Source organism: Nanorana parkeri, unplaced genomic scaffold, assembly GCF_000935625.1.
Source record: "Nanorana parkeri isolate BGI_ZX_2015 unplaced genomic scaffold, ASM93562v1 scaffold3, whole genome shotgun sequence".
Classification (NCBI taxonomy): Eukaryota; Metazoa; Chordata; class Amphibia; order Anura; family Dicroglossidae; genus Nanorana; species Nanorana parkeri.
In genome coordinates this window covers 1,668,108-1,679,078 of record NW_017306271.1, presented here as the reverse complement: position 1 = coordinate 1,679,078, position 10,971 = coordinate 1,668,108, and the positions used below count along the sequence as shown (strand labels likewise).

General features: G+C 40.7%; 1 protein-coding gene across 2 annotated transcripts in view; it reads right to left on the bottom strand.

Annotated features, from left to right (window-relative positions):
* Positions 1 to 10,971, bottom strand: part of PDGFA (platelet derived growth factor subunit A) — a 55,649-nt gene that overhangs the window by 24,650 nt on the left and 20,028 nt on the right. For both annotated transcript variants that reach the window (XM_018572739.1, XM_018572811.1), the window contains exons 3-4: positions 9,451 to 9,561; positions 5,162 to 5,349 (exon numbers count right to left, since the gene is read on the bottom strand). In XM_018572739.1, coding sequence (XP_018428241.1) covers positions 5,162 to 5,349; positions 9,451 to 9,561 — 299 coding nt within the window. The remainder of the gene's footprint in view (positions 1 to 5,161; positions 5,350 to 9,450; positions 9,562 to 10,971) is intronic.

Sequence of the window (10,971 nt, the reverse complement as noted above, 5' to 3'; positions counted from 1 at the left end):
TATATATATCTACACAATATATATATTTATATAAATACATAAACACACACACACACATACATATACACACACACATACAAACACACACACTCCCCTAACCTGTGCTTAAAACATTGCAGAGGAAACTGTTCTTGTGTAAACCAATATCCATTTTATTGGCCCTTTAAACTTCCTAATTCCCGTGCTGCTTCCAGGGAGAGAAGCAGTCATTTATAATGAAGCTGGTTTAGTTATTTAAAGTTACTCAGCTACTCTGTAATTCGACTTTGGCGGGAAGAGTGTTTGCCAACTTGAAGTGAAATATTTAGACAGATGCCCTTGTCTGGTCGCCCAGCCTTATCATTTATCTTTCGGTGTTCCTACCAACCTATCAACCAGCTTTTAAAGACATGATCTCAGTACTTCAACCCTTTGAAAAATTTGGCTCTGTTTTATTAAAAAGGAAGTAATTATAAAAACTAGACACAGTGCAAACAGTGAAAACACACAAAAAAAATATTCCAGAGCCATCCACCAACATGTAATGTTTTCCACCACATCCTGTGTGACCCTCCTGTACAATTTGTTAAATGACGCCACACAAAGCCATCTAAGCTCTGAGATCAGATTGAGAAAATGCTGCTTGTCAACTGCAAAAAAAAACCCACAAAGTGGCCAGGCGCTGCGGTATAACCGTACACTGTGCTCCATTGTCTATGCAGGGAGGTGAAGAGGTGAGCTTCTAGTTTTAAGCATATAACGCTCCTTCTCCTAACATACACCCTGACCTTCTGTGCCTTGACTTAGCTAGGATAAATTGGTGGTTGCTTGTTCCATTTTCACATATCTGTTCCACCACACAGCGAGCGGTAGATATGAGACGGAGGGCTATTTATCATGTTTGTGGAAATATTCCTAGCCATTTTTGCTTTAACTCCAAAGAGAGCCACAGTGGGACTGGCTTCTTAACAATGCCCACATTTTGTTTTTTAGTGCACTGTTTCACCAAAAAGCCAATAATCCACATCTCTGTTTTCAACAAACTATCACTGGTGTGTGTCTCTGTGTGTCCAGGACTTTCATCTAAAACACACAGACAAACCCAAATTCAACAATAGTAACTGGTAACGCAACTGGCGTTTTAAATGTCAATACAGCTCACATTTAAAAAGAAGACTTATACTGTCACTATTATATTACTTTAAAGCTGAACTCCAGACATGTCTAACAGGGTTATTCACAAAAGGGTAAAGAGTTTGGAGAAGGCAGGAGAAGTGAACAATCTAGCCTAAATAGCTGATTTGGAAAAATTCTCCAATTTAGCTATGTTGTCCTAGATTGTTCACTTCTCCTGCCTTCTCCAAACTCTTCACCCTTTTGTGAATAACCCTGTTAAAGATAACCATCAATCCGGTTATGTATTGTTTAAAAAATAATTTGTTTTACAGGCAGCTAGTGTAAGTACACAAATCTGTCTTAATTTTAGCTTCCTGTAGTCCCCTGCATAACAGTACTGGGAGAGTGAAGCCAGGTATAAAATCCAAAATGCACTGAACCCATTGCACTCCTGACCGAATAATACCCTTAGAGTCGGGTGGGTGCCAAAGTGACTGCAGCTGCCTCTGCAATCCAAGATAAGTGTATGTATAAAGTCACTCGCACTCCAATAGAATTTCAAGTCAAAAACGGTTTATTGACTCGATTGCTATCACATCATATAGCGACTTTTCGGAACAACAGCGGTTCCTTCTTCAGGGAGGAGAACATAACGGACTCCTCCAACAACACTTACGAGTGTTGATCGAGGAATATCCTGCTGTTTCTAGTACTGCCGGGCGCTGTCAGTATACCTGATTGACTGCCAGCTCCGTTCGGTGGAGAATTTTCCAGCCTGCTCCTTCGTTCTGCTAACCAGAAGGGTGTCAACAACGGCACCCATTGTGCAAATGTCGGCTGGTTCATCAGGAACCAGCCAAAATCTGTACTAAGTACACCTGACTTGAGGGTAAGCAGAGTGAGACAAGCAGGTTCTACTGCAGTATACAGAGTTGTCAAAATTGGAAGCTTGCTGACAGAGTAAGGATGTGCATTCATTAGCCAGGCAGCAAGCACTGAAGAAGAATAACAACCTGCTTATTATTTCTGTTAGAGGTACATGGAACCAAAAAAAGAGAATAGCAGATCAGAATTATTTTATTGGTAGGTAACAGATTTCAGTCATATGTACTTGAACCGTTTATCTGTTTCTGAGGTTCACATTTAATAAAGAATCCCCACATGATGGTTTGAAAAGGTACAGACGTGGGCTAGCCCTTCTCCATGTTAAATATGCACTGGTGTTAAGAGGATACTACTTTCTATTTAAAGTATCTACTCCTTTAAAAAATATCAAAACAGTTCATACTCTCCCATGCTGCAAATCTTTGCTCTCTTGCAGAGTTATGCTTTCAGCAAAATCTTACCATCTGACACTTCTGGGTGTGTTGGAGGCCAGGTCTTCCACACTACAAGCTGTAGTTTCAACCGCCACAGTATTGCCGGTAGATGGGACCACTTTCGAAGGTGTCAAATGTGAAGATTTTGCAGGTTGCAGCTCTTGAACAAAACGAAGATCAAAGGATCGTGCAGTGGGACACGTGGCTATCAGTGGTTTTCATTTGGCAGTAGTGTGTTTTCACATTTTTAAAACCATGACAGCGCGTGTGTGTGTGTATTAAAAAAACTTCCAGGGGCTTATGAGAACTGAAGTTATTTTGGGCAGTTATTAGTTATAAAGTAATTTTTTCTAAATGTTTCTCACTTTCTGTTCCGTCTATCTTCCCGCCAAGACTTCCTTTTTACATCAAACAAAAGCTGTACTTGGCTTTATAGACATAGCAAAAGTAAACACAGTACCAAATATATTAAGTTCTGTGGGAACTTTTACAGACTTATTTTTGTAGCGTATCAGTAGCCTATACAAGCATCTTCTAGTTTGTGGTAGCACAACACATAAAGCAAACGAAATAAAAGTAAAACTGGCATTTACTGTAGACCAACACGGAGTGCATGAACACTAACAAAGCACTAGATTTATAGCGTAGCTGGATAAACTACTGAACAATTCAGGGCGCAAGGAGTCCAATCTAGGATCCAGAAGGCAAATGTTAAGGAGCCCAGGAACATGCTCTTACAATAAAAACATAGTAAGTCTAAAATAAAAGCTAGGCGCCAGTCAGGGCTGGGTTTCCATGACTGGAGCCTGCAGACACAGGGCCTCTGGTGACCGTCCTTCTTGTATATTGGTCCTATGCTGGTATGTATGACAATGTGTAAAAAAGCATATGAGATGTCTGTATTTCTTCTGATGGGAAATAAATGTGTGGCCAAAATCAAACAGGGTAAATTGCCTGTTTGCTTCTACTACCTGTTGCGAAAGCCTATTGTGCATAATGGTTAATCTGGCCCTAATGCCAGCTTTTGTAGACACATTTGTTAGCTGAGGCCAAGACTGGCCAAATCCAAGCCAAAAAACTTCTAGCGGTGGGTAATTTTTGTGAGTATTTTCTACCTTCTGCCACTCACTACATTTAATTGCTTCAGACTTGGCCAATTTAGTGGTTAAGATACTAGAAATACCAACAAGCTTAGGGAGCTTCTACAGTTTATATGTTTGATCTTGTAACTCCTTGCACATTGTATCTATAAACATCTACATTCCCTTTATATATTTTTCCTAGATCTTAACATGTTCTTAAATATGCACTTCTAATGGACTTTTTTAATAAGGTAGTATCAAAAAAATACTTGCACTTCTTTACAAAACTAGGCAGTTTTTGATGTTTCAGAGCAGAGGAAATTTAAAAAAAATCACATGGACAACATAATCCCATATTCCCAAAACAGTCCCCCCTTCTCCAAGCTCTTTCCTTCTTTATTGTACAGTGGGTGCATGCCTCACTTCCTGTCTAAATACAGGATAGGAAGTCAGCTCCAGAATTCACCTCCCACACTCAGCTTCCTATGTGTACACACCTCCGTATGCTAGGAAGTTAGCCATTTAGATTAGCTTAAAAGGTGTGTTTACGATCAATATATAGATTTCGTCCTAAAACATAAAACAGAAAATGTGAGGGCACAGTTGCACTGGAAAAGCATATAGATAATTGGACTCAAAACACATAAATTAACAGAAAGGGTCAACTCAACCAACAAAGTTCAATGCCAAATCAACAAGGGGTCTCAATGTTACCAATAAGGAAAGAGTATGCTAATTCAAAATGTAGGGAGCATCACCAACATCCACATAGCATGTTAAGGCAACGTCCGCATAAGAGAAGTTCACCTACAAATTTATGCAAATACAAAGAATAACAAAAAAAGAGGTACAGACATTATTGTTCCGCTGTCCCAAAGCCTCAATGCAGGAACATCCCAAATGAATAGCTAAATGATAGCAGATTGAAACTCCACACAGACTCCAAAGGCATATAGAATCTTCCAATAACCATCGTTATTCATAATACCAACTGTGCAGCAACAATGGCCATATATTCCAGCTATGTGTGGTCTTCTAGCAGAAATTGCATTAAAAAAAACAACACTGATATGGTTTTGTACATAAAAGAAACATACAAGGACATTACCTGTGCTTTGCTTTTATGTAAGGAGCCTGATCCCACATGCTACATGATGCCGCGGCATTGAAAATGCCAAACTAAGACTTTCCAGGGATTATAGTCAACAATCTCCCTCCTTTCCAGCACTGGCTGTACGTACATATCCATGTGTCCAGGCCACATAAAACCATGTCAATCCAAAACAAAATTTACAAAAGAAAAGCATACCCTGTGCATCAATGGTGCAAGCAACTCTGGCATGCAATTATATGGCACTAAATTGGGATTTTGCTCACAGATAGCAGTTTTGTTTCATCAAAAAGCAAGGTTTGGAACCATTGCTCCCACCAATATACTAAATCCACAAATGAATAGAGGTTACACCTTAGCGTCCACCATAACACTAAAACAGAAGGATGCCACAATAGAGCCCATCGTTACTTATGCAACCAGAACCTACGGCAATATACTCAGCAAAGGTCTTAAACCTTTGTCAATATGCCAATCTATTAGACATACAGATTTGCTTTTACAATTCAATATTAAAATACAATATAATTTAAATCCAGTGCCTTGTGGCTTACCTTGACACTCCGGTGGTGTATCCTTGAAGGCTGGCATTTAACACTGCTGGTATTGCAGCAGCCTGTGCAACGTTTCACCTCCACACAGGGCGGCCATATCAGAAAGTTTGCAGATGTTGGGTCTATTTGGCTACGAGGTATCTCGTAAATAACAGTCCTTGTTTTGCAGACAGCAGGAACAGCTTCCTCTATGAAAATAAAAAGAGCAGAAATAAACGATCCCTTCATAAACGGCAGCATAAATTTGCATAGAAACTATTCAGGCTAGTTTATGGAAATTGGTTAAAAAGCTATTGACCAAAACATCCTCCCTGAATTATTGTTGAAAACTGGCGCTCTGTGTAATCAGAAGACCCATTTAAAGAAGATCTTAACCCAATCGACAAAATCTCAGACACTTCAACCTATTAAGCACTTTAACCTGTTAATTTAATTTTCAAAATGCTCAATCTTTTTAAATACACAAGTTTTAATTTAAAAATATCTGGTAATCTTGCTATAAAGGTCTTTATTCAGGCACTTGCTGTTAAGGAGATGACAGCTGTCTCCATCTGTGCTTTGTCACCCTTTCTCATGCACCTGTGGTTAAAACTACAAGCAGCCCTGCTGACGCGTATAGCTCAGGCTTGTTTTATCATTGTCATTTGGTTCAACCCTGTGTCTGTGGAGGATAAACCAAGAAATAGCACACACAACCCTGTGTCTGTGGCAGGATAAACCAAGAAATATCACACACAAAGACTGCTGGTAAGGATGCTACATGGCTAAATAAACCTTGACGCTTTGCTCACATTGTCTAGTATGTGTTCCTATCATCACCAGCATTCAAGCCCTGATGTAGGGGAAGTTGTCAGCCCGCAAAACGTGTTGACTTCATCTACTGATCTTTTATGAAGATTAATACACGTTTAGTGGACTTATCATAAACGTGTCTCCTCTTTTACAAATCTGAATATATCTCACCAAACATAAAAGCATTCTTACCAAAAATCTCCTCTGCAAAGTTTGCATAATTCGTAGAGTACTCTAGAAATGATGGCAACTTTGCAGAGGAGATTTTGGACTTATTGCACTTAATTTATTCCACAATCTGAAAATGTTTAATATTAAACAGCAATGTGATGGCCAGCCAGGTGAGGGGATAGATGCCAGTGGAAGCCTATGCCACTGATGAGGGCTGTAGTGTTCACTTCTGGGTCATGTTAGAGGGGTGAGGCATGTTAGAGGGGTGAGCATATTCACAAGTTCAATGTCCTCTATCACTAGCGAAAGTCACTACATCACTGCTTATAATGAAGCCAGATCTTAAAAATAGGGAGGCGACAGTGGAACATACCACTGGTTCAGCCAGAAAGAGAGCCAACTTCATAGCATACTGAAAGTCCATTTTAGTGGATCTGCACATGGTAAGGCGTCATTATGTTAAATAAACTTTGCATTAGATATGGACCTATACAACCCCATGTACGGTTTTGAATTATATATGCAGGGCTAAACTCCCAATGCTTTTGAATGGGAATTCGTCTTTTTTTTTCTGTTTTCTGACATCGCTCGTGTCAGAATAAAGAAAAAAAAAGACACAGCAGGGTTTCTCTTCTTGGCGGCCGGGAGCGGGGGGCTCCCAGAGCGCCCGGGGGATTTTTTTAATTTTTTTTTTTTTTTTACAGCAGCAGAGCCGCCGGACAATAGGAAACTATTGGGCGGAGCTAGCTGTCACTGCTAGCTCTGCACAATCATTTTCTATTAACTTTTTTCTACTTTTTTCACTCTTTTTCTGTTCTGCTCGGTGCCTCTGAGGGACCGAGCAGAACAGCTGAGCCAAATGCCGCTCGGCGGCATTCGGCTATTCTCTCACTGCTGTTCGGGATCTTTCAGAATAGCCCGAACAGCAGTGTGAAGCCTGCCGGAGGTTCGGCTCAGCCGATCTAGATGTTGGATCGGCTGAGTCGAACTCCTTCTGCACTTCAGGTCAGCCGAACATGCTGAGCATGTTCGGCTGATCCGAAGCCACACAAAGCAAGCAGATGTACGGCTGATTTCAGCCGATATACGGCTGAAATCAGCTGTACAAGCCTGAAGTGAATAGCCGAACAGTGTTCGGCTCACTTCACTTCTGATCGGTCATTCACTCGGCTGCCCTCGGCAGCTTTGTGAATAGACCCCTCATAGTGCACATAGCTGAGCTGATTCAGGTAGTCTTCCTCTCCTGGTGGTGGAGGGAGGAGGGGGTAAAGAGATGAATCCCCCATGTTTTGTAAGGTGAAGCCTCTCTTCAGGTTCTGAGCTGCACACATTTCCAACCGCCCCATAGCAGCTCTGCATTCTTCCTCCCAGCCTATGGCAGAAGAGGTGGGCAGACAGAAGAAGCTGTAGGTGGCCGGAGGAGCCGAAGTGAAGGGAAGACAGCCAAACTTATTCTTCTCCTCTTCAGGTGCAATGTAGCTTCAGCGGCCGAGGAGGAGAAGGGAGAACAGATCGAGCAATCGCCGCTACGGAAGAGGCAGTAGTTTGTCCCCCTACTCCTCCAGCCCCCGGGTTCTGTCGGCGGCACTAAACCAATGAATTTCCACTCACTCCCGCGCAACTTTTACTCGCCAATTGCGAGGGGGCGAGTGGAAATTTTGAGCCCTGATATATGTATACATGTATGTATACAACATTACACTGTGTAGAAGCCAAAGGTCTTCACTGATGAAAATATGACAACTGGAAACTGAGGGCCAACGCCGTTTTTTCCCCCAGACAGCGTCACAAATCAATTCCACAAGGTAGAATATAAATAAAAACAACAGACCACATTTACTTAGTGCTATTAACCCCCGCACATACTTCATGTACCAGTCAAGATCGTGAGTCATCAAAACACCTGCCAGCTATCCCAGTCAAACAATTTGTCACCAACGTCTTACTAAATATATTCTGAATGAGTGTGAAAGTACAATCTATGTGCTCTGTGAGAAGTGCTTCAGACAAGCTGAGCAATGATGTGTAGTTAGCACACTAAGAATGTTTATTGGCTGCAGAGATAAACTCAATCTCTGAGCATGAAAAGTGCAATCTATATTATGTTACAATTATTTATGTACTTATTTATTTAGGCAACAGTGTATGAAGCAGGTCAAGGTAACTTTTATTTTTTTTTGAGCTATGTAAAATGTGTTAGCCAAAAAAAAAAAAAAGTTTTTCAAAAAATTTCCAAAAGAATGTTCTACGTGCTTTGTGTAAGAAACTGCACCTGGCATACTTGTAATGCATTTAGCCGAAAGGCTCAGAACACGAGCACTGTTTGCGCAACACTGGTGGAGCTTCGAGATGATTTCTATAGCCCTTATTCTTGAAAGTAGCTCCCTAGCACCTTTAAAGCTGATCAGCATATACGGCTGCCAGTTGCCTTTAATCTTTTTCTATTCCTGCTCTCCATAGAAGCCATGGTCTATTCCTACTCTCCATAGAAGCCATGGTCTATTCCGACTCTCCACAGAAGCCATGGTCTATTCCTACTCTCCATAGAAGCCATGGTCTATTCCGACTCTCCATAGAAGCCATGGTCTATTCCTACTCTCCATGGAAGCCATGGTCTATTCCTACTCTACATAGATTAATGATCTTGACGTCACTATGTCCTCTGAATATGCACTGCCATGTCACCCATTTCACAGAGCCTGTCTTCTGAACTATACAGGTGCTGAAGAAGAGGAGATTCAGGAGGCACATCATCAGTGCCTACAGCCAACAAGGTACCAAGGGATATGTAGCCTTTAGAAAATAAAAGTAAACCAAAGGAATGAGCAGGGGAGCAGGAGAGGAGAAGCCACAATGCATGCAAGGAATTCAGGAAGTTGTTGAAAGATGCCCAGCAGACAGGCAGCATTCAAAACATGAACGGAGATTTTTCAAGTAAGCTTATATTGAGTTGCCAAAATAACTATTGTGTCTATTGCTATTACAATGCGGATGTATAAAATAAAATACAAAATGCAATTACTTCTATATTGCTTCCCTATAAAACTCTGGTGTTGCATTATAAAAATTAAGTACATTCGTTTTCAGGGACACAGTTTATTTTTAACTTGTTTTTTAGCACTGAAAGCCATGCACAGAAAACTACTACACCCTGAGCCAAAAACAAGTTAAAAATAAACATCCATGACATTTAACCTACCCCTTACAGTTACAGGCATCTAACGTACTCATAAGTGTCAGATACTGATAATATGAATTATTAGCATACATTTTTTTTAAATAAGAGGAAGAATGAAAATGCACATCAGGTATTTGCCCTTCCTTACCAATGCTTCGCTTCCTGCGAATAGGCACAGACCTCTTCTCCTGTACATGTCTGTTGTGATAGAAATTGTGTGTCTGGGTTTTTACGTTTCCTCCAGAAAAATCATCATTCCCTGCAGAGGAGAATAAGAAAATAACATCAGTATTTCAGACTAAAAGGATCAAAGCGTCTGTTTAGTTTAAATCCAATAAAACACTTTGCCTCCATATAAATAGTGAAGGATTGATGCATTTGATAAGGCATCCGGAAGCAAGTCTTTACTGCATTATAAGAAACAAGCTGTAATACAACAAGAGGACTATGTGGAACTTCGATGCAACAAGAACATAAGAACCTCTTGATTAAAAAAACAACACATTTACAGATGGATCAGGCTTTATTGTGCTGTGGCAGAAGATTTGTTAAACAAGACCCAGCAAAAGAGGAGGAAAATGATGAATTCTGTGATGCCTTTAAGTAACCGGTTTCACTAGGCCAAAAGATACTGCAAAATAGAAAAATGCCTCAGGTCGGGTACCCACAAAATGCACAAGCCACTGAAATGTTGCAAGAAACCTCAGGTTCTCTACACATGCAGAAAATGCAACCTCGGCGCCCCAAGTACAATGAGGCATTGCAAGAATCTGACAGCCATAGACATGACTCCCAGATGCAGAGGCATTATAGGATTTGTCGTTTCATCACATCACAGCTGAAGTGCTGAGGTTGCTTACCCCCGCTTTTTACCGACAAAGCTATGTAAGCTGAAATCCTATTGGTTGCCATGCCTTTCTGCATTCTGTTCATAAGTTTGTCTTAGTGCTATTACTTAATGGGATAAAAAAAAAAGAAGGTTTATTGCCTGTTTTGAAAATCTAATTTGCGCCAGAAGCAGCCTTCAGTTACATATAGCTGCAAAGAAATGTGCTAAAATTATTAACCTAAAGCAATTCATAACTACGTAAAACGCAAATCTCGCACAAAATGGATTTACAAGAAAGCATATAATGGTATGAGCATATGGATTCCACACACTGCTATATTGACATGCAAAATGAGTGAGAGAGAGAGAGAGATAGGGAAATAGGAGGAAGAGAGAGGGGAAAGAGAGAGAATAAAAGAGAGAGAGAGAGAAAAAAACAGCGAGAGAAGAAGAGTAAGAGAGAAGAAGAAAAAAGGAAGAAAGAAAAGAAGACGAGAGAAGAAAAAAGAAAAGACGAGACAGAAGAAGAAAGAGTGAAAGAAGAAAAAAGAGAGAAAGAAAAGAAGAGAAAAAGAAAGAGAGTGCAAGAGTATTAGAGAGGAGAAAGTGAGGGTGAGAGAAAAAGAGGGGAAGAATGAGAAGAAAAAGAAAGAGAGAGAAGATTAAGAGAGAAGAAGAAAGAGAAGAAGAGAGGCGAGTACAGAGAGGAAGAATGAGAATAGGTAAAAGAAAGAGGGAGAAGCAGTGTGATAGAGCCAGAGAGAGTGTGTGAGAGGGATGGAGAGAGAGGGGGGGGAGAGAGAGAGATATGGGGGGGGGAGGGGGAGAGAGAGGGGGGGG